This window comes from Strix uralensis, chromosome 17 (assembly GCF_047716275.1).
Source record: "Strix uralensis isolate ZFMK-TIS-50842 chromosome 17, bStrUra1, whole genome shotgun sequence".
In the NCBI taxonomy this organism is placed as follows: Eukaryota; Metazoa; Chordata; class Aves; order Strigiformes; family Strigidae; genus Strix; species Strix uralensis.
Genome location: NC_133988.1, coordinates 8,567,025 through 8,591,172, shown reverse-complemented (window position 1 = coordinate 8,591,172; position 24,148 = coordinate 8,567,025). Strand labels below are relative to the sequence as shown.

At 47.8% G+C, this 24,148-nt stretch overlaps 2 protein-coding genes across 4 annotated transcripts in view; both read right to left on the bottom strand.

The window, feature by feature from the left end:
- Positions 1-16,177: 16,177 nt before the first annotated feature.
- GP1BB (glycoprotein Ib platelet subunit beta) lies at positions 16,178-20,104 on the bottom strand. The gene is made up of 2 exons (XM_074886968.1): positions 18,556-20,104; positions 16,178-17,854 (listed from the first exon to the last, which is right to left on the bottom strand). Exon 2 carries the CDS (start codon positions 17,684-17,686, stop codon positions 17,135-17,137), a length of 552 nt encoding a protein of 183 aa, XP_074743069.1. The 5' UTR covers positions 17,687-17,854; positions 18,556-20,104; the 3' UTR covers positions 16,178-17,134.
- A 152-nt stretch (positions 20,105-20,256) lies between these two features.
- Positions 20,257-24,148, bottom strand: part of SEPTIN5 (septin 5) — a 60,648-nt gene continuing 56,756 nt past the window's right edge. For all 3 annotated transcript variants that reach the window (XM_074886962.1, XM_074886963.1, XM_074886964.1), the window contains exon 11: positions 20,257-23,871. In XM_074886962.1, coding sequence (XP_074743063.1) covers positions 23,815-23,871 — 57 coding nt within the window. In that variant the 3' untranslated portion in view covers positions 20,257-23,814. The remainder of the gene's footprint in view (positions 23,872-24,148) is intronic.

Here is a 24,148-nt window from a genome sequence, read left to right as displayed (position 1 = left end):
AGGCGATGACAGTCGCACTTATACAGGTGACTAGGTTTCACCCATAAAAGACAGGCAGGAGGATGCTTTAATGAAGGGCACACCAAGAAAAAGCAACTTCTCTTGGCTAACCTCTGCCCCTCTGGTCCTTGCCACCCACAGTGAGCTAAGAATGTTCCCTGAGCCAGAACAACCTGTTCTGGTGGCAAGAGCTTGGCTTGTCACAGAGCAAGGGCCAGAGCTTGCAACAAATTGTGCTTTATAAAAGCACTTTCCCGCCTGTTTTCCCTTTGGTGGCACTGCAGCACCTCCCCTTCCCAGGTGCCCTCTCCTGGACTAGACCTCAATTAACTCACAGCCTCAGGCTATAAATCAAGTCAATAAAAGGGGCTGTAAAATAAACACGAACAGGTCTTCCCCTTTCCATTCAAATGTACTGAAGTGGCAAAGCCTTTTTCCAAGCGGAGCTTAGACACCCTGTACTTCACTGGCCTCACAAGAGGGAATCCAATGTGCTCAGATATTAATACAGGTGACCTGGTCACTGGGATGCAGGTAACATTAAGAAGTGCCCCATGGCTTGGAGGTCAGCCTCAGGTCACTTCTCCAGAGTTTCCATGGAGTGGACTGGTATAATTTACAGCTCACAAGAGCTGGAAAAGAAGATTTAGAGATGGAGGTTAAATAAGCAATGTTGTTTCTTATTATAAGGCCCGGCCTACCAGAACATAAAAGTATACATTTCATCCAGCAGACCTACCTGACACCTCAAATAAGGAAGAAAAGTAGATCTTCAGCCTCTGAGCCAAAATCTGCTCCAAGGGATGTCCATGGGGTCAGCAAAGTTGGCTGCATGACACTATCAACAGAAAGGACTAAATTCTGCTGTCAAAGCAGCAGCTATGAGAACTGTGACTTTTTCTAAAAAATTGTAGAGGAAGAGAACAGAGGGTCTATAAACCGTTGTTATATGTAGTGCTCCAGTGTCTAAAGCTTCCAGCTGAAAACAGGACACCAGCATGCCAGGTGCTGTAAGCCGAAATGAGAGAAACACCCTCCTCTGAAGTAGTGAAATCCCTGTAGGCAAGAGGGGGAAAGAAGATAAAGCAGGAAGAGCAGGGCTTTAGCCATGGCCACAGGACACATGGCCCTGTGTTCTCTCACTGGGTGATGGAGCAGGATACCCCTTCCAAAGGCTGTCAGAAACAGTCTTTCAAAGTAAGATGACCCAATTTATGGAAAGTTCTGCCTCCACCCCGTGCAGAGTTCAACCAACTCTCCACGCTGCACAGCAGCACAGGAGCCTCACTCACCTGGTCTACAGAAAAGAAACCAACTTTACTACCCCAAATCACTGCCAGTTCCCTCCATGTTCCAGAGCCCACATCAAACTTTTTTATAGCCTTCAGAGCCATATGGATCCTTGAAATATATTATCTACCCTCCTGGGTCAGTAACACCAAAATACCAGTAACTCCCCAAATCTTTGCACTACCACACCCTTTGGAAATCTTCCATCTCCCTTGTAGCTCATAATCCAGCCCCAAGGAGTGTCTAACTCATAAGCAGACTGTTTGCTAGGAGCTAAATCCTCAGCATATTATCATGAAGGAGTGGATGAGGCAACTGCAGCCCATTTTCATTTGCAGAGGGTCCAAAGCCTGTTCAGAAGAACTGAACTGCTCCTTGCACTACAGAATGAGTGAGCACACGCGCACACATCTGTAGTGGAACAGTAAGGGTTAAAATCCTTGGGTCTGTCTTTTTGTGGTCCCTCCTTCTGTGTTGATTGTAGGTTTGCAAGTAAGTGCTCATTCAGAGAAGCAGGTGAGACATCTTTAGAGTCATGAGATGGATCAGAAGATATAGAAAAAAAAGAGTTCAAGAGAGGAAGAAAAAAAGCTGAAGGGAACTGAAATCTTCCTTCAAGTCTTTGTCCCTCTGTAAATGGGGAGCTATGACAATGCTCCTGTAGTTTGTCCAGTTAATTATAGAACAATACGAGGAGGAGGGCTGTGATGGATTGGTGATTTACAAGATAGGGGTGTGAGAGCCAGAGAATGGTAATTACACGAGTGCTTCCACGCTGCCTATACAACTGACTGTTTGACTAACGAAAAGAATCTCTCCGTATCTGCCTTCCCCTTGCTGATAAGAGCCGAATGCCACCCAGGCCCAGGTAAACAGCACAGTTTGGCTTCACTCAATCTCAAGGGGATGCCCGTTGTCCTTCCCCCACCCTGGTCCTGGAGAGGCACCTAGAGAGAAGGTGCAACACTGGCAACTGGCTCACCTTCGTCGCTGCAGGGAGTAGATGCCCAGGGCAGAGATAAGAGTCATTGAAGCAGGGCCACAGGCAAGGGGACAATGGCCAGGCTTGGGCCACAAAGTCATCCATCACATGGGAAACAAAGCTGTTGTCAGCAGGGACGGCCGCATCCTCCAGGCATGTCAGTTGTCGAGTGAGTTGGATGACAGGCCCGTCAAGGACTGATGAGGCCTCCAGGGAGATGGCAAAAGGAAAAGAAAGGCCATACAGCAACGACTGTCCCAATCCCACACTGGTGCCAGGAAAGGGTTCGCAGATTCCTTCCAGGTGAAGAAAGCATAAATCTCTTGATATCAGGGTTGATTTTTCTTAATTGAAAGATTTCTCCAGTAGCTGAGGATGCAGGACTTTTCCTTGGCACAAGGGAGTATTGCAAGTGCACAAATTAAAGCCATTTACATATTCTGACCAAAAAATCCAGGCTCAAAATATTCAGGGATTTTTTTTCCTCTTTTCTCAATGGCGTGAGCCTGTCCCCGGTTAGAGTGCTGTAAGACTGAGCATACATAGAAGAAACCCCATCTGCCTTACAGCCTGTACACTCCAGCAATGTGACCAGCAGCTAAGTGATACAAGCTTTGCTCCAGTTACTCCATTACAAAATGGAGGGACATAGCAGGGCACTAACTGCTCAACAGAAGGGTTGCAAGGGAAGGGAGCTATAAGGTGGTACATGTCAGTCTTCACTCTCCTTCACCTTTTATGCACATCCCACACCATAGGGCTTGCCTCAGGTATAGCTTTTTTGATGAGCCCCCTCAGTGGATATTCTTATTTCAGGCTAACATAGTAGCTCAGTTTGACTTCCCGACCCACTCAAGCCTAATCACCCCATGTAGACAAGCCCTTGCATGAGTAGCTTCTTATATATGTAGTTCTACCAAATCATCCACCTTGAGGGAACATGCACATTTCCATCAGGTCTGGCTTCCACATGAAAGTAATAGAAGAACAGACTTTCTGAGTTCAGTACTGGCCAGAAAACAAGAATGAAACACATGTTTCTGATCATTTCGGAAGCTCCAAAAGGAGTTTAATTCAGAGAATGGGCAAGAGTTCGAAGGGGAAGAGGGGAAACACGTGTCCTGTTTGAAGTGTAAGGTCTCATTTTTTTATTAAGCCATCTAGCCACTCTTAACACATGCATGTGAAGTGTCAGCCCAGGGCAATGCGTAGAGTAGTTCATGTTGCAGATAATAGAAGTTAAGACATCCCAGAGCTTGGAAAATGCTGAATCCAGCAACGTGGTCTGAACTCATTATAAAGAATGGTTAAAGTGGAGATGAGGGTCTGAATTCAGACTCACAAATACCAAGGCTTACAGTGGGGTACATCTTGAATTATAAGCTGCTCTGTCTCCTTCCTTTCTTCTCAGTGTAGCTCCTGGGACTTTCCTTCTCTGTGTCATGTTTGGTGACTTTTTGCTTATTTTTCTGCAGTCGGGAGAGATGCCACAAACCTGGAGCTGGGCCCTTCCACCCATTAATCAAAAGCTACAAGTGCTCTGCAGGGAGACAAAACCTCTGTGTGTTTTCTCTGATATTTCTGGAGCACGGCGTGGAGGGCGGGGGGCCTGGGCCAAGGACCCCTAGTTAGATTAACATTTTATTCAGAGACCTATTAATCAAAGTCAGAAGTGGCGTGAAGCGGCACCAAGGGAGAAAAATAGCTGGACAATCAAGGCCCTTTCAAAAAAAAAAAAAACCCAACCAAAATCCCGTCTCAGCTTGTCCTGATTTACTGCAACTCACTCACAGTACTAGATGGGAGAGGGGGGATTTGTAGTCTCTATCCAAACAGGAGTGGACCATACAGGTAAATTCTGGCTTTTTTCACATTAAGCAAACAACTCTCTGTATCCTGCCCCCAGCACCAGTCAAAAAAGTCCCTATCTTTCTTTCTCCAGAGCATAACATGCTTTCATGCAAGCTTATACTTTTTAATTATTATTTTTGGAAGACAGCACAATTAGACTTCTTTTTCTTACAAGGAAAGACAGGCTCAGTTAACGGGAACAGGTCTGGCCAGCGTTCTGCTTGATTAGGGCCTTTTGGAAGGGAGCATTTTGCCCCACAGAGGAGGAGATAAATGGCCTTATACAGCATGATACCGATGGGAGTCAGGCACGTATGTGTCGGGAGACTGAACAACCCAGCGTTTGTTCCCTCCGGCACCAGCACTAACCCATCACAAGACGAAGCACAGTGACGCAGGTGGTACGACCCTGAAAACACACAGATGCACAGGGCACAGTGCAAAAAGAGGTATTTTGCTTTAAGATAAAGATCAGCCAGGAAAGAATTCAACACCCATCTCTACAGTTTGCCCAAAGAACTCAGCCACTGGAGCCCAGCACATTTCAGTGAGAGTCCAGTTTGAAACCTCAAGGCACAGAAGGGAATTGGGCCCCATGGCCCAATTAAGTACATTATTTTGCATTAAGAACATTATTCTGCAGGGGTTCAACCAGTAGTGCCACATAAATTAAACAGAGCCCAGAGGAAAACCTTGTGCTTTCCTCTGAAAGTGGGGCAAGCCTGCTGGAAGAGAGGACAAGGGGTAAGCTGGAGAGCAACATTATGACCAGTCATGCCAAGCACTTCCTAGGAAACTATGGCAGATGCCTTATACAAGGATACCTCTGCTGCAAGGAAGGAGATTTGGCTTTTTCTCAGAGGAGGTGGGGAAAACTACGTTTGTGCATCCTCCACCCAGGAAGAGCCAAGGCATCTCCAACAGCTTTGGACTGGTTTTCTCCCATGGCGAGTTCCTGGCAGTTGTTGACAGCAGGGAGACTTGGGGAACTGGATCCCTTCTCTCTTCCCTAGGTTTCTGCCCCCTCCAATCCCAAAACACAAGTATATGGAGGAAGAAACAGATTTTTCCTGTACAGATACACGAGACGCCAGGCAAAGAGAGGCTTGTGGAATGCACAGCCCAATGGATCTAGTTTCCCAGAAAGACTGGCCTGGCCTTAGCAGAAGGTTAATTAACTCTGGCAGCTCAGGGCTGGAAAATGTCCACTTCATGCACTGGAGTGCCTGTCCACGGGTGAAGAGAGGGCCAGGCAAACCATAGGGGCAAAGGTCCATCCGCAGACACGTATGAAAAGCTTGGCTGGGCTTGTGCCTGGGTCCTGCGGGAGGAACACAAGAAAGATTTAGCCAATTGCTATAGCCAGCGCAGGATCTTGTGGGTGCAAGGGGAGAACAATAAAACCACAAAAGAGCTAGAAAAACACAGCCATGCCAGGCGTAGGTGGAGACGCATTATCTTATGGGGCAGGCATGCACTCTTCCCTCCCTTCTCTGAGCATCACAAGTGCCTTTGTATCTCAGCCTCCAGAAAAAACAGCTGAGGGCTTGAAGGGGCTTGAAGACCCTCAGTGGGTGTTGTGGTTCACAAGTAGGGGAGCTGAGCACATGACTGTGGCATAGCAGAGAGAAACGAAGTTACTCTGAGGCCACGCAGACCTGATGAAAGCAGGATTTGGCTTCCCTTGCACACTGAAAGAGGACACTGTCCCACATCTCTGTGCACACTTGAGTGAAGTGTGTTTGGGACTGGAGACCTCTGTTCCCACTGCTGGTTCTGCACCTTGCCAGATTGCACGATACATTTCATGCTCAACAAGACCAAAGTTAGAGAGATCTCTTCCCAGTGCAGCAGCTCCCAGCTGCACCACACATCAAAAAATGTCCTTGTTCCCTGTCATTCCTGTAACACACAGGATTTGAATATTTTGAGAAGACTCATGGCAGCATTTTATGAGACTTCTGTGAGGTGGCAGCAGCTGTTCATCTAAGCACAGGGCCTGGAGACAGACAGTGTCCTCAAGACCCTGGCGTCAGCCTGTAACACCAACTCTTCCAGCCTCAGATTCACTGAAACCTAGAGGGAACTCGATGATTAACTTAACCATGAAGAACAAGGGAACATGGTCCCTCTTCTGCAGTGTGCAAATTATTAAGAAGAAAGTGATGAAGAGCTACCTGCAAGACAACCACCTTGGGCTACGCATCCTTCCCTCCCGCTTCCCAGGAAGCTGATGCGAGATGCAGGGGTGTTCAATCCCAGCCGTGCTGCTGATGTGCTCTGTGAGAGCAGGCATATCCCAAAACTTTCCCTGCTTCAGTTTCTTCACCTTTGCAATAGGTGTAGTAACTGGTGTCCAGCTTGGCAAAGCCCTCTGAGATCTGTTGATGAGAAGTGTCTATGAGACAGATGTTTCCCACACTTCCCAAAACATCAGGTTCATCACAAGATAGGTAAAAGGATGAACAGTGCTTGGAGATATTTGAAAGTGTCCCACTGTCCAAAAGGTAACAGACCAAATCCTCTACGCTGTGTTAAAACAGAACAAGCAGCAGCTGGGGAGCTTACAAATGCTTGGGGAAGCCTCTGTGCAGCAAAAGGAGGGCAAGACATTAACACAGAATTTCTCTGATTCCTTGGCTTGCTACTCAACATAAGTATCATAGTCTTAAATATTTGAGGGAAATACTAAACCTAAACAAAGTAAAGTAAGGTTCAAACTGAATTGTTTGCAAAGAATAGGGAAGGAAAAGAGAAGGAATAGATGCCAGGAGGCACTGGACAAGCCAAGGAAAACATTTTGAGAACGCCATGCCACTTAGTGCAGTCAAATGTATTTCAAAAGCAAAGAAATAGTGTTTCAGAAGTTATTGCATAGCCAAGCTGTAGGCAGGAGGTATATCCTTGCCCCTGCTTTGAACCACAGATACATCCTCTCCTTCTGTCCAGCATTTTTCACTCACAACTCTCAAAGCACTTACAGATGTTCAAACTTAGCATACTTCCGAGATTAACTTTCTAGATTAAGTTTCTTGATAACTCTACTCAATAAAACAGACTTCAGTTTTTTCCTTCTGTTCACAAAGTCCCTGCAAAAGCTGCTTTGGTGTGACACTACAGGGTGCTTCATGGCACCCCACAAGTTCTATTGCTGTTCTCTTCATTGCAAGCTTAAGTGCAGCAGCTCCAATATATGTTACGGGGGGGGGGGGGGGGGGGTTAAGTACAACTTGGCATACACTGACTTGGATGCAGAGACTCCAACAGAAGAGCCTCCCTTTCCGGCCATGCTGGACTCTGAACCAGGGCTGGATTAGCCAGAAAGGTAGGAGGGCAGGGCAGGAGGAGCAGAAAGCCAGCGCCAAGACAGGCAAGGAAATCCTGACATTCCTCTCTGAGCCTGTAACCAGATCCTCCCTCCTCTGTTATTCTTGCCATTCATTCTCCATCTGTAGGAATTGCTGAGGATACAACTAGGCCAGCTCAGTAGGCAACAACGGCTTCAGCATTTGTAAATACTCAGTAATCAGCCCAGATCAAGCTCCTTGTTGCCAGGAAACTGCCCATCAGGTCTAGCCCTTTTTTCAGCTTACTCCTGGTCGTTTGCCTGCTGGTGTGCACAGACTTCATCCTGAGGGCTGTTTGCTGTCAGCTTGCTTTGAGCATCAGTAGCACTGATGCTAAACTCTGCAGTGAGGTTCTTCCTCCCTAACTGAGCAATGAAGCCTCTTCCAGGCAGCTCACAAGAGCAAATAAACAGCCAGCAGTGAATTCTCCCACATGTCTGCCAGTGACCTCTTCATCTTTGCAGCACTCAGCTCAGACCTTCCTTGCTCAGGGAAGCCGAGGGGAAAGCCCTCTGAGGATGGGTTAGTGTTGGGCACCCTGGGCAGCCAGTGAGGATGCCCCAGCCAAGATACCCTCAGCAACCCTCGTGAGCTCCCTGTGGCATCAGTCCAACCCTGCAACTGCCAGGTGGGGAACAGCCCGTCTTGTTCGATACAGGGAACACTGGCAAATCCACTCATGGTCCAAGGATTCAGGTGAAGTGCTCCAGAGAAGGGTACAAGATGGTGCCCCATACTGTAGTAAGTTATCTCTTCTAATGGGTAGTCATTAGAACCATGGCACAGTTTACACAAGGCTCCTGCTGGCTCTAACAGCAGGAAGGAGAGCAGTTCCGCACAACCTCTCAGCTTTACATGCTTTTTGTCCTGGGCACAATGTCCATCTCTGAACCAGCCTACTTCAGCACTGAGTTACCTTATGCCCCGCTGGTGCCAATGCAAAGGGACGCAGGGACCCGGCAGGGTGCAGCTTGCTAACTGTGCTCAGCATTGCATCCCACCCACTTCCCCACCAGCCACCACAGCACAGCCCAAGGAGATGTCACCCCAGCATCTCTGGGGCTGCAGCCTGCCCGCAGTGGGCAGGGAGCCCAAGGCCCTTGACTACACTAATGCCAGGCCATCCCTGTGCTGGATCAGCTGTCGGGATCCCCGCCTGCTCCTTTACCTTCCACACAAGAGGCTGCCTCCTGCTCTGCCCTCCCACCCCAGCTAAAGCTCCTGTTTGATATGCACTCCAGCTGCTTCCCAACAGAGATGTTCCCTCTCTGACTGACATTTCCTTTGAAATAAGAGAAACGCAGCAGGCGCTAGATTCCCAGTGTGTCAACATGTGCAGCTCAGCACCTCCAGGGGTCCTGGGAGTCCTTCCAAGACCTGCTGGATTGCTGTGGTTAATAAACTTTCAATCTCTGAGCAACAGAAGTCTTCTGCTTTCCAGGGGAGAAACCCCAAATGCTCTCAGTCCTGCACTGCTTCCATCAGGTGGATCCACATTCACAGCAAAGCAAAAATAAAGCTGTAACTTAGGCAGGATCCAGCCTCTTACAGGAAGATTTATGCCACAGAGGCTTGGCTCCAGATGGAACCATAAGCCACCTCTCCTCAACAGCAGCAGCCCACTAGGCCACGAGGTTACTGGTAGTCCTACTAACAAAGATAATTTACCCCACCCTTCTCTTTCTGTTCCTCTGCTGTCTTGCCACATGCAATGAAAGACACTTCAGCAGACAGACCCTCTTCACTGTGCAAGATACAAAGCTGGTGGAAACCATTCAGTGAACTATTATTTTAATATGAAACACTCATCAAGACCAAGGAACAGTTGGTATAAGTATTTTTCAAACATGGATTAAAAAAATATATAAATTAGTGGACTTGTTTAGATGTCTGATTTCCAGTTCACAAATACTGAAGCTCTGATTTTTGGATTAGAGTAATTTTTCATTTAAAAATTCAAGCAGGTTGCTAGTAGGCAGGAAGGTGAGCATGAAGATGAATCCACCAGTTATATGTCCTGGGTTTCAGCTGAATCATTTCCAAGATAGACTCTTTTTCCCCCATCTGAGATGGGAAACATCTGAGATTATGTTCCCAGGGATGGGAAATTGTGAAATCCATGTGGGATGGGAAATTGAGTGCCTAGCACATGGGGCCCCGCAGACATCTACAGATAAATGCAAGGGAAGGTAGGAATGCTGGAAACTCGCAGACAAACAGGGATTGGAATTACATGCTAATTTTTCCACAGCTAATTAACTACTGGCACAAGTTTAGGGGATACAGTGCCCAAATTTCATCCCATTTTCCTCTCATTTTGACAGGACTCAGATGGTTTTGGTGGTTTTAGAAATACTTGCCTTACTGTACATAGCTAACATTACACTACCAAGACATGCACAATCAAGTGCCCTCGTCCCACAGCCGTGCCTTCCTGCATTGGATCTCATTAAATAAGAGATTCATCTTGGCAGTTTGTGTGCACAGCCTAGCACACACTCCAAAGGTTCCTTCAGTGAACCCTGGCTTTATTGAAGTCAGTCACAGAACAGAGCAGGGCTAGGATGTCACTCCCTGTTTCCACTGCCTTCAAGTTACACACGTTTCCAGCAGTTGCATCTCCACATCACGTTTTTTTCTCCACATGTCTAGAACAGAAACTAGAGCACTGGTTTATTGCAACACACAGTGACTTACCCAAAGCGTGACTTCTCCCAGAATGTGAACACCACCACATATTTCAAACCACACTGCGCTTAATGTGAAGCCTTCTCTCAGATCCACACATGAAAATATATCTCATGATACATTTTCAAATTACACACCATGCAATTCCCTCTCTCTCCACCCTTACCTTACGTAAGCACATCTCTTTTCCTCCTCTCTGTGTGCCTCACTCACTCGACACAGAAATAGAAAACATTACAGTCCATTTTTTTGCTCAGACCGAGATCCAGCAATGGACAGATGTAAACCACTCTACCTGAAGCACTGTGGGAAACTGCAGGGGAATTTGCACACTGAAATTCAGATACAGCACTGGGAGGGAGTTTCCCTTAATTTAGGGGTAGGCAACACAGAAATTACAATGTTGCTTCTTGCACTTTTTGCAAGTCTCAGGCAAAGAGGAAAAGCAGCAAAGGGCTCATTAAAAGCCATTCTTGACGGGTAGTGGCAGAGGGGAGGAGAGGAGAGGAAGTGATCAACACCAATGCCTTGCTTTTAAAGTCTTCTGCACTGGATCATCAAATTAATCAGTTTGATGGTTTTGGTGCAGCTCAGCCAGCAAAGGGCTGGGAAAGCAGCAAGCTATATTTTATGTACAACTTGAGAAATGCTGACAGCACAGGGAAGGGTGGGGAAGAGCAGGTACCAACAGAATAGGCAGCAGCTCACAGCAGAGCTGATGATGAAGCAAGAAGGATGACGCCAACTTTGGTTTGAAGTGAACAGCCAGCCCAGGGTGGAGGCTTTGGACTGGACCCGGAGAGAAGCATTACAAGGCAGAAAAACATGTACAGCTGCGCAGGGAAACCACCCTCTGCTTCATAGGTTTTAATGTGGACAACCTCGCTGCAGCACATGAGGATTTATGGAAACCAAGTAAGACGCCCAAGTCCCACTGACTGTCATTTTGTCTTGTGTCCCCACGGAACAAAGATTTCATGCTTTATCTCCCTTCTCTCACTGCAGGAATCCAGGCAGCTGATCGAATATGAAGATTTACCTGAGAAAGGTACAAAACAGCCTGGGGAAAAGCCTTCATTTCACCAGCAGGTTCATTCACAGAGATCACGACACAGCACATAAGGGGGCCATTGTTTCTGGAATAAAATCTCCATTTGAGCTCTCTTCTTTGGCCATGATCAATGGGAGGGAATTAAAGTCTCATCCTGGGAAAAAAATTAGCTTGCTAACACTGTGTTGAAAGATTGGGTAATGGAGATGCAGAGCAAGTGTGGGCATCCACATCATCTCTTGGTGAGCTTGAAAAAGCCAAAGGTTAAAGCCCCTGGTGGAAAAAGCTCCCCAAAGACAGACACAGCCTCTATCTTATCCTATGAGACAACCAAGCTAAGGGCTATGATTCGTAACAGGAGATGTCAGTGTTTCACGGTACTTCAGCTCCCCACAGCTCCTCCCAGTGCAGGGGCATTTAAATTCCCTGGGTGTTTACATGTTTGCCTGTTCAGCCTCTGCATTCTCTGTCCCACGGATGCACAACCCAATAACTTTGAGCTGTTCTGCACCTCCATCCTCTCTAGCCCTGGGGTATTCTCAGCGCACCTACCTCCCACCCATCCTGCAGGCACCTTCCCATCTCCAACAGGCACACCAGCAGAAAGCCACAGTTCTCACCACTCAGTGGTGATGGGCACGGTTTTCCCCCCTCCACCTGCCAAGGGGTGGATTTCAGCCCTCCAAAGCTCATCAGACTAAACACCCCACAGACAATCAACACTATTTCCATCACAGCCATAGCAACACGATGCTCACCTTCCTCCCCTCTCAGTTTCAGTCTGATATTTTGGAATGCTAACAAAAAAAGGACTGCTTAAACTAGTAGTTACAGGCTCAAAAAGCAATGTCTGCTGCTTGGGCAACTCTGGAGCATCACTGCCAGTCTCTGGGCAGACACACATCACACCCGCCTTCATCCTCTCCCAGGCCCCCATCTCACGTTGGTTTCACTAGTAAAAGCAAAGAGATTAAAAGCTATTTGCTGCCCTCTTCTGAGCAACCCCAAATTACATGTCAGTATGGGTGATGGCTCTGGAGATGGTCTTTCATTCAATGTGCAGAGCCCTGTTTCCATGCAAAATGAATGACACTGAAATGGCATCAAAGAGCTGTGACAGGGCAGGTTAGAAGTGATCATCAGCTATTACAGACGAGGGCGGCAGATCAGTGCTACACAGCCTAAACCATTAGGTATCCACAGAGGGCATTCTTGGCATTTTGGTTTTGTAACTCTCAGGTTAATCCTCCGATGTGGAAATGGAAAGAAATACCTCCCAGCATATTCTGTTCTCAGTAATAACAAACGTTTCAGAGCAGAAGCAGACCACGAGACATGTAAAGAAATAGGAAAAAAATTACTTGTAGATTTAAGAAGGTGATTTAGTGTTTTTTGGACTAAAACCACTTAAATCTTTTATGTCCTCCAGCAGTGCTCTATCCTGTCCTTCCAGGGAACATATACCTTTATCTAAGTATACAGTACATGCACACATACTATCTTCAGAACAAATCTTAACACTGCGACCTGCTGCTTTCAAGGCATTTATCCAAGATAACTAATAATTCACAGGTTAAATTAGACCATGTGCTCTCCATTAAAGCCCTCTAAAATCTGGTTTATGAGCCTGAGGGAGCCTCAGTTTTCATATGCAAAACACCAAAAAAAAGTAAAAGCCATTTCTAAAATAGTTCTTCTCCCATGTACCCTAGGACAGACAAGATGTCCCATGATGTGGAATCAACACTGCTTTTCTTGGCACTCTCTCTGGGACACCCTGCATACTCAGTCCTGAAGGGAAATGAGGAGTTTGAAGAAGATCAGGTAGCCTCATCTTAATGACCATGAAAAAATGTCCTTTTCAATATGTTAGCAATGCAACAAATCCCAGATCAGGCTGCCACAAGGCATCTATTGAATGTTCTCACTTGGGCAGATGCACAACATACAGCTGTGACTAGGTGAGACTGGGATATGTCCTGCTTCTCCAGGATTTTCTTCCATATGATCTCCAAACACTGCTTAATCTCCAGCTGTTGCACAGAATTGGTCTGTCTCAGTGACCAAGCCCTGCAGTGGATGATAGCAAGTTGTTCTTTAGGTGTACAAATATGATACTTTCATCCCACATACAGGGTGCAGGAACTATGAGTCTATTTAAAACAACAGGGGTACGTTCCCAGTGTCCAGTGAACTCGGACAATCTGTAAACAAGCACCTGCAGCAATCTTGAAGCAAAACATAACCACTATCACCATAAGGTACAGGGACTGAAAAACTGGTTCTCTGTGGGATTTTGGGCTAAAAGTCTCAGCTCCAAAATCAGCTTGCTTTGCTTTCAAGACTTACTTTACTCTGCAAAGCATGCACAAGTCACTGTGCAGATATCTGAAAAACAGGGCATTTGAAAGAAGGAAGAGCCAGTGTGCCCTCCCCAAGGTCATCTACCAACCATTTGGACCTTCACTTAGGAAGTGCTCACCTGCTTTTTAGACACCTCAGGTTTGGAGCTCTGCATCATGGAGGCTGCAAACACACTTTGGTTTGGTTTCCCAGGGTTTTTTATCCCGGTATCTTTCAGGGAAAGGAGCTGCTTGGAAACACCCTGAACCTTTGCCAATGCAGCCTGTCCAGCAGGCCTCGCAGCCCAATCCTGCATGCCCAGGTGTTGGTTCAGCCTTGATACTAGGAAATTATTTGCAAAGCACCTTAATAGCTTGCATTTATTTTTGCCATATTTCACCACTGCTTCCCCTTTGAAGCCACTGTGCAGCCTTGGACAGTCCCTCCCTTCAGAAAGAAAGCCAGTTCTCCCTTCAGCAGCAGCACAGCAGATCCTCCACAGGCCAGCAGAGGAAGAAAGCATCTGTGACGTGCAGCTTTCTGAGCCAGGCTCTAGATTTATGGATTAGACATGCTGCCATGGCATACAAATCACTCTGCGCTCAGTGCAATTCATTACCACATTGCTATGGCTGGTCACATACTTCACAGGTGCAAATGATGCCAAAAAGGCTTTTTACCTTTCATGTGCCAAGACTTAATGAGGCAGAGTCAGGACCCCTCCTGCCTCCCCAGGGAAGGGAAACCAAAGTCAGCAGTTCTGTCTTTGTGGGCACACTGAGTCCTGAAGGTTTTCCAGCACTCCGTGGCAGTGCTGACAGGCAGGCAGCTAAGCAGTCACAGGGCTGGGATTGTGCCTGCTCCCAGTCCAGCTTCTCCCAGCAACTGAGCCTGTGCCTGTAGCACCGTCATACCTGCCCACATGCACTAGCAATATCCTCTAACCCAGGTAAATTCAGCTAAACATCTGTAGGCAAAACCAGGGATTCATTCTGCCACACTAGCACACTTTGCAATAGCACTGGGAAAGCAAAGAGCCTTTTACATCCCTTGCATGTATCAGTAAAGGGACTTGGACCAACAAGCATAAAACAGCTAAGATAACAATATACTTGACCTAAAGAAACAAGAAGGAAGGGGTGAAAGGAAGACAATGGGTTGTGCTACTTCCTTGCACATCTGCATCTTAATTTTGGGAAAAGGACACTGGGGAAGAACAAGCCAGAAAACAAGCTTTCTATTCCTATGGAAAGCTGTTCCTCGGGGGGGTGGGTGTTATAATACCACAGAACTTAAAAATCAGAGATTTGAGAGTGTCAGGGGGGCCTCATGGAGCATCAGTTTGGACATCTCCACAGAGTAGACTCCTCAGTGGAGCTGTGTCCCTCCCTGGAGGCCATGGTCACTGGTGGCGTTGCAGGGGCTATCACAGTCCCTATCAAAGAGGTGCATTGGCTACGAAGTCCAGCGAGTTCCAATCCCCAGAAGAAAAACCAAATCTCATCTGGAACTCCACTTCTTTGGGTGCAACATCCAGTCAGGCTACTGTCACAGAGGGTTGGTGTTGGAGGGACATGGGGCAAAGTGAGAAAAAGGAGGACAGAGGGCCCCTGAGGTAGAGCCGTGTCTCACTTACCTCATGTCAGGCTGGCCCAGGTGCACACAGCATGGTGAACGTCCTTCTCAGCCTTCGAAACCATCCACCCCACTGCATGCCAGCCCTCCCTTGGCATGGCGAGGGGCACTCACTGCACACAGGACTCCATCTTCCCGCCTCAGCCTCCACCTGCACAGCCTCCACCCAAGCACCAGTAGCTTATTCCACTGCAATTCTTCATAATTTTTTTGGCTAGCACAGACCCCTGAGAGGAGCTGAGCCGATGTGAAGCAAACTGATGCAGAGAATCCCCAGGACCCTCCTTTTCTCCTCAGGCAGCTGCCCCGAGCGCCCAGACCAGCTCCTTCCTCCTCCTCCTCCCCCTCACAGGTTTCCCTCAGCAGCCTCGTGCCTGAAGCTGTGGAGAGGCTCCGCGTGAGGGCGGGCAGGGACAGTCAGGACCGTTAGGGGGCGTTCGGCGGCCATTAGCGACTGTTGGCGGCCACCAGCCACAGCTGGAGGCCATCAGCCACCGTTGGCGTCGGTGTGAGGCACCGTGGCCTCCCGGCTGTCCCGTCACCTGCTGCCGGCCCTCTGCCACCCACCGCTGCTGGCCGTCACCAGGCCAGGGGTCCTTCTCGTGGCTGAGCTCCATTTTGATGTGAGCTGAGGGCCTTGGAGGAGAACCAGAACCCCGTGAGCTGGGGTTGGGGACTGAGGGCACATTGGGCCATCCCCCTGCAGGTGTGCTTGCACCAGGAAACACTCTTCCCTTTTTTCCAGCCCACATCATAAAAACATAAGCAGCAACTTAGTGGAACTAGAAGAAACTCCACAGTTAGACTGGCCCTTTGTGGAAAGCCAGTAGCTGCCAAAGTTTAACCCTATGGTGCACTTCTGGTAACGCCTCCACCTGCCTTCGGTCTTTGTTTTGCTTGGCACAAAGTTTGAGTGTAAGGGAGGGTGTGAAACTGCCAGGGAGCATGAAAGACTGCAAGATACCTAGTGTGGAATAGAAAAATAAGTCATTTACATTATTATGCATGATTATTTTATTTCAATTTTGCTTCTTTCCAAAAATAATTAAGGGACATCATAACCAGCAGTAGACACATGAGGGGTTTTGAAGTTTGAGGCTCCAAAGAAAACTGGATCTCTTGTGGCAGATGCCTTACAAGCAAAGTCAGAAAGAGCCTCTAGTCTTGACAACTCTTGGCTTCAGGGTGAATTCCTCATAAACGTTCAGGGCCCCAGTCTGACTCAGTACATGTTGAAGTCAGTATTAAAACTATAAGTAGATTAAAAGGAATGAAGATAGGGTAAAATGAGTAGGCTTTTAAACATTCCCTCCCTCCCCACCCCCAGAACAACATTGGAAAAGTTGCATCAGGCAAGAAGCATCCTTTCCCTTTTACTGATGGGAAACTGAGGCAGGAGAAGACTAAGTCACTTGTCCAAAGTTACTAAGGCAACTTGTGGTAGCACCAAGGAAACGCTATTTCTCCATTGTCCTAGTTTAGTACCTTTCCTGTTCACTGTCCACCTCTGTCTTCACCTGACCCAATGCAACCAGAAGCATCATGAAAAGCATGGCTGAAATACTCTAGCGTAGGATGGATCGAGCACCACAGTCCCTAGGAGCTTATGAGCAGTTTGAGTCAGTTCTGGTTGCTGTAGTTTATGATTTCCCTAGTCTACCAAAGCTCAGCAAAGCAATCAAGATCATGCTAAAGATTTTAAAGCATTAAAAACCACAAGATCAGGTCTTTGGAAATACAGCAAGTGTCTGATCAGTTCAAGTCCTGCTTTGGACTGCAGTCACGATCAGACGCTGCACTGAATTGTCCCCCCTGCATATCACAAACCACATGACCTTGGCACAGCATCACCCAAGGGGGAGGAGGGTCTTCAGTCTTGTGATGTTAATCACTGTTGTAGGGGTTTCTTGAGGAAGATACCCAAGTGTCTACATGCTGGTGTACATCTTAGGTGGTGCTTCGGGCTTCAGCGGTCATTCTCCGAAATTTCTGCAGGTAAACAATGATGAAGATAACCAAGATACCCTGGAGGAAAAGGAAGATGAAGAGACAGAGCTGAGAGAGGAGAGCCAGGCTGCAGTACCAGTGTTGGCATGTGGAGATGATCTCGTCTTCTGTCAGATAGGCAATGATCCGGTCCTGCAGGTGAGCTGGGGAGGCACATCTCACATCCCTGTATAAGGTCCGGTTCTGCTGCCACTGGAGCCAGGAGCGCAAGTAGAGGATGTCACAGTTGCATTCCCAAGGGTTGCCCTGCAGGTAGACTACCTGGAGGCTCTTTAGGTTGTCAAAGAGCCCACTGGGAATAGAAGTGAGCCTGTTGTAACCAAGGTGGATAATTTCAGCCGAAGGGCGGAAAGCAACTGGTAGTTTTTCTACAGTTAGGTCTTTTGATGTGCAGTCGATAATGTTGGTGGCACACTTGCATGGCACAGGGCATGTGGGTATCACAAGTGGGAGGAAGCCAAGGAGGGACAAGAAGAGAATTCCACCGTTCATTTTCACCTGCAAACACTCCCCTGGTGAGACTGGATGAGGTGGAGACCAGGCAAGTAGACAGCACACACTCTAGGACTGACACCACAGTCCAGGTATTTCGTTGGTTTGTTCTGAGGATGAGTCTCTAAAGTTGAGTGAATTTGGTGTCCTTCACAGGAGATGTGAGACCTGTGAAAAGAAGAGTTTTAAAAGAGGTGTTGTGCAAATTCTTGGTTTCTCATTATGGGAGAGGGAATGTTCCTAGTCTTCCAACCCTGGATTTGAGGTGGGATATGAACAGATGGCTACTGGGAGGCTTAGCTGCAGCCATCAAATTCATCTTCACTAGTCCTCAGAAGCGTAAAAGAGCTGCTTGTATTTTCAGCATTACTGGAGGCGCATTACTAGGGTGGCCACGAAAATTTATCTCAAGGAATCAAAAATTAGAATATGAAACTGCTCATGCCTTATCATAGCTCTGAATTACATCTGTAACCAGAGCTTTGTTCATGCAAACTGTAAGAGGAGATTCAGAAATAAATTTACTGTTACAAGTGAAAAATAGCCTTTCCTGTTTTGAAAAGAAGTGATAAACAGTCCTTGGCCAGCAGACAGGTGCTGACCACTGAGGGTGGGGGTCAGTGGAGTTTTCCATACTAGAACATTGCTCCAGCAGGTGAATAATCTCCTTCTGGAGCTGTGACTGTGCTGGAAGACATGGGTCAATGAGCTCTCTTTGTATTGCAGTCTCATGCCACCGCTGAACACATGAGCTGCCACAACTTCTTTCGGAACACATACCTGCAAGAAGGCAGTGCTTTTCTGTGTAATCTGTCAACCAAATGAAAAGAAAAAAAAAAAAAGAGCAGAAAGTAGCTTTGTTGACTTACCAGAGTAGTTCAATCCTTGCTTTCTTGCTGGCTTTACAACACAAGAGGAAGGTCTTAAGGCAGACCAGCCAGTGCAAGAGTGTTTGCAGCTGCATAGCTGCGCTCCCAGATAATCCCTTTGCAGCTGGCTGGCAAGATAAGGGTCAGGCTCATCCTGGGGACACCTCCCACACAAGTTTGCTGCATGTCACCGGAAGCTGAGGCTTCACTGAGCAAGTCTTCCAAGAAATGGGAGCTGACACTGCTCACAAGAACATGATTCTGGGCCCACGTGCTCAGTCCAACAGAAACATCGCAAAGTCTCAATTGCAAAGTAGTAATTCAAAACATTTCAACCTGCAAGGTGATGTTACTGGTTTGTACCACACTGCCCGAGCACTGTGACCTTTGGTTTCCCATCTCATCAGGAAGACTATATTTGGCAGAGTAGTGAGACCTAGCACTTAGCAGTGTGCTGACCCTGAGGTTTCCCTTGAAGCAGTGACACAAATCTACTCCTAAGTAGCAGTGGAAGATCTGCTGAAAGAAATGGACTTCCAGTGACCACACTGGTGTCAACAGTTGAGCCAAGGAGAAAGATCCTCCAGATACTTGCATCCTCTCATGATTTTTACAGGGCTAAAATAAAACTCCTGGCATTTCACTGTCTACATCAAAATAAACTAGTTAGATTCACAGGAAGGATGACAGACTGGGAAAGATAGTGCTCCAAGGGACTGCTCTTTTGATAGCCAAGTGAGTCGGCAGCTCTCAACTGACCACATCCTTTATTCAGAAGTTGCATTACACAAAGACTTGAACAGGAAAGTCCAAGGGTCAAAACTATACTTAGGTAGAATCTTTTCTTCTCAAAGCCATTGCACCTTCACAGGCATTTTTCTGCCATCAGCCTGACTCCAGGCATTGGCTATGCTCCTTAGGATAAGGCCACCAGAATTACACTGTGAAACTGTTGCCCCACCGGGGCCAACTCTTCATTACCTTGTACTGTGCACATTGTACAGAGCACAAATGATGAATGCCCTGAATGTGCTGATGTTAAGAGAATTTAGGGTGTGAAGAACAGCAGAATTTGGCCCTAACTAAGGGAAAATCTCTGATGCTCTAAACAAAACAATTAAGCTTTAAATTTCTAGAAAGTTGGAGCAGATCCTTCCAGTTGTTTCACTGTGGCAGGCAGGCAGAGTGGGAAAGAGACCTTAGGCCAACAAATGAACCCAGTTTTTCCTGCAGGACCTGCCTTCCACTTGGGAGCAGCTTGACTACTGCAGGGTAAGTTTGCTCAGCAAACTTACCTCGTCTCATGCATTTGGCGCTACTATTATTCACAGCTAGGTGTTCAGGCCAGGTGTGGCATGGAGCTGATCTACAGCCAGGCCCATTCTGGCTCTGCAAGCAGCATAGACTCAGCAATGCTCCTCTGGCTACTTACAAAATGGATTTCCTGGGACTGGATCCTGCCCAGCTGCCCACTGCTGATTTACACAACTCTCCTAGGGGAAGCTAAAAGATAGAAGAACCTCAAGATCACCATGTCTAGCTTCTGACATGAACAGGCCAGAAATCCCATGCTGGAACCCCTGCCTGGAGCCTGCTCTGACAGAAATAGATAAAAGGAGAAACAGTGTCAGTTTTGATCTCTCCTGCCCATAATGTATCACCAATGCTGTTCAAGGGAACTGAAAATTAAACAGAAAGAGGTTGCTTTTTTGAATGTATTTATTTCACTGATCAATTCAGGTAGTAAACATTAATAATAATAATAACAATAATCATTTAATAAAATGGATATGTTTTAAAAGGTTTCATTTTTCTTTGTTCACAATGACAAAATGTTCCAACAGAAATTTACAAAAAAAAAAAAAATTATAATAACCCAACAGACGGACAGGAAACAAAGAGCTAGGAATGGAGCAGGGGATGAGGAAGTCGCATGGCAGGAGCAAGCCAGTGTTAAAGCACAGCGGAGTTTGTGAGGAGGAGCAGGGAACGCCATCGCAGAGCACGAAGAGTGGGACCCGTCCTTCTCTGGGGGGAGGCATGCAGGGTGGCAGCGAGGACTGCACAGGCAGGACCAGCACAGCAGCGGCACATAAGGAGTTCATGCCACAGCTCCATCCCCAGTCAGGCACAAGGTCCAAGATGTATCAACAGCCCCAGCTGCAGCCTGGGAGAGCTCTGCAGAGCGGGATACCACCCCTGCATCGACTCACTCAGCAGGGAAAAGCTTGGCAGAGGCGTGGGAATGTGCCTGGGGGTGCAGGGGTCGTGTATGAGGCTGTGGAGGGTTTTGTGAGGGGAGGTGTTAAATTACTTTTCTATCCACACTTCTCACTGCCAGAGCCAAATGGCCAAGCTACATTTGTTCAGGCGTCTCTTCTCTGCCTACTGTGCAGCTCAATGCAGCAGTACAAAACACTCCTCCTTTAATAAACAGATGCCACCTTCCAGGCCAGAGTCTAAATCCCTGGTACTCCCCAAAGTCAGTCTCTAATCCCTTTCCAGGCAGCCCCCAAACTCTGGTGCTCTGGGCAGGGAACCTCCTACATGGAGACGTGATTGCAGCAGCACCACAGCTCCTCTGTAGAAGCTGTCTCTCTGGTGCCTCACTCCTGTGCATTTTTTAGTAAGTGCAACTTGAACCATCTTTGCCAGCTGGTAGCCAAAGGCTTCAGCTCTCTGTAGTTGTCAGACTTGTGACTATTGACTTGACGTAGGCGCCATGTACACTGAGCTAATGGAATCTTCCTCACCCAGAGGGACAGGGGCCAAATCACCCTCAGCTGTGTACCCTGTGCTCTCACCAGCACACAGCACTTCCACACACAGCCCAGGATAGAAGCTGTCAGCTCCTCTACATCCATGCTAAAGGGTAAAGGTCTCCTTTATCTTCTAGGAATTAATCTGTTCAAAAGAGGAACATCTCCAGCTAGACAGGGCTCATTTGCAACAGAACATCCTCCTCATAGACAAGACCAGTGTAAGAAAAGAAGGGGACAGGTACTGCAAAGTGTTTCCCATTATGCTAGCATGGATAAAGCTGAGAACTCAGCAGTCCTCCTGCTTTGAACAGCAGCAAACCAGCTCCAGAAAACCTGGAAGAAGCTCCTGTTTCAGGCTACTCCACTGCTCAAGTAAGCACATCGCACAAAGAAAGGTTTATTTCCTCCTTAAGCACCTTGGTCCTGCATGTTAATGAAGACAAGCTGAACCCTTCCCCTCTCCTAGGCTGGCACTGCCACTGTCACTTATGAGCCCAATATAGGGGAGAATGAAAGAAAAAACCCAACATTCTTACACACTGCTCTTGCTCAGCTTGCACATTTCTGCCAAGGGGCTTCCACCCTCACTTTGTCTTTCCACACTGTGCCAGGGTCTCTCACCTGCCCCTACAGCCCATGTTCTGGCTAAGCAGAGGCTCTGTACTGTGAATAACTGGAACCAGCCAACCTACTCACCACCTGGACAAGCCCTGGTAAGGACTCTAAAGCCCCATGGGGGAATCAGACAAACACAGCACCTAATAACAGAATTTAGGGCCTGGCTATTCCTGGCCAACACTATGCTTCCTACCCAGGGAGATCTACTGGGGAGAGCCAGAGATGGAGGAGCAGATACAAAAGGGAAAGGGGACAGAGGAATCGGGCTGGGAGCCAGAGAAGCGAAGGGCCCAGCCCATGGCAGCACTCCCTGGAGGCAAAGGGAAAAGCCAAAGTGTCCTCCCTCCAACAACCCTGATTCCCTGTGAGCACAGCAGTGTTGCTGGTGAAGCCTGCCCTGTCAGGCACATCACGCTCTGGGGCTCTGCTCTGGCTGTACTAAAGTTAAAAATACTGCAGGAAGCAAGAACAGGATAGAAGTTGCTGCCCAAAGACTGCTCTTATCTCTGCCCAGCAGATCCACCAGCCTTCCCAGCAGGAAGAGCCTCAGAGCGGGGAGGTGGAGAAGAGCCTTCTCAGGGGAAGGGCAGGGGAGCAAGTGACAAGTCTGCTGAGCTGGACTCAGCCCCATGCAGTGACACTCCTGCACCTGCCATGCTGACCCAAGCCCCATCTGGACAGGCGGCTTGCAGATCTCTGGTACAAGCCTACAAAAACTGTCCCTTTCCCCAGGAGAAGCTCAGAGCCAGAGAAGTGCTTGTGGGACTGCAAAGCCTTGGGGGTAGGGCACAGCTCTGCATTTGGGTTGGATTGCAGCCCTAGGGTTTCTATCCCCTCCAAAGCAGTCCCGCCCAAGCACTCTGGCTGCCACTGATCTTTTCAGAGCAGACGCTGGAGACACACTGCAGCTGGATGACCAGAGCTAAACCCTGAGATACCCTCACCCAGCTACTGCAGGGCCCTGGGGTTCCTCTACCAGCACCACCAGCCTGCTGTGGGAGGAAGCCATGGCTGGGAAGGGGCTCACTCCCATCATCTCCTCCTTGCAGGCAACAGTCAACAACTCATCTTCTCTGCCAGAAAGACATAACTGAGAGCAGTAGAAGACATTTTCTTCTAACTGACCTCAAGAGACTCAATCCCTTGCTGCTCAGTGCAAAGATCCTGGAGTTTCTTGATAGGAAAAACAAAACCAACCAAACAAACAAAAAACCCAGAAAAACCCAGGCAGAAAACCAGGCAACCATCAGGACCCCTGAGCAGGTCAGTGCACAGAGAAACTCCCAGCCCCAGCTCTCTGGGCCAGAGCTGGCCCCAGGCTGAGGAGCCTGATCAGCGCAGGTCAAACTCACAGGAGGGTACGGCTGCCTTTACAATGCTTGTGCTGGCCCCAGACAAGGGGAATGGGGAGGGGGGCACAGCACCTCGGTTGGGAGTAAACATTTACGTGCATTGACACAGATAGTCTTCAAGTTCGTACACCAGAGAAACCAGGACTTTAAATATCAGAGCATTCCCAAACAAGAGATTAGTACATGGGAAAGGGAGATCTTTTTCTTTTCTTTTTTTCTTTTTTTAGGATGCCTTAGGGTCTTCCCAGGCTATTTTCTTTAAAAAAAAAAAAGAAAAAAAGAAAAAAAGAAAAGAAAGAATAATTATTAAAAAAGAAATACACATCAGTAAACTGTTAAGTGAACAGCCTCCTCCACGATCCAGCTGACCACAAAGCCAGCACTGCTGCTAATAAATTAGAGGGTGCGGGTGCAGCTCTTGCCCACAAGTCTCTATACAACAGGAAACCTTTTCTAAACATCCACAGCTCTTGCCAGGCCTCAGATGGTCACTGGGGGATTCCCTCTGCCCTCTGAGTACCTGTTTCTCACTGATCCTGCATCTGCTGCTGCATCTTCTGCAGCATCTCTTGCATCCGCCGTAACTGCATGAGACAGAGAAGAAATAGTCAAAAAGGGATCTGTTGTGGCCAGGAGCTGGTGATCTGCACTGGGATCAGTCCCTGAGAGCTGACAAAGGGATCCCTCAGAGAGCATTAACTACTGCCTGAGCACAGAGGCATCTGTATCTGGGGTGGAATGGACCCACGTTTCCCTGACAGAGGAAGCCGCAGCTTTCACACCCTGTCCTCTGCACCAGGAGCCCATGATGGTGGGGGGCAGGAGTAGGAAGCCCCAGGACAGCCTCTATAGGGCTATCCT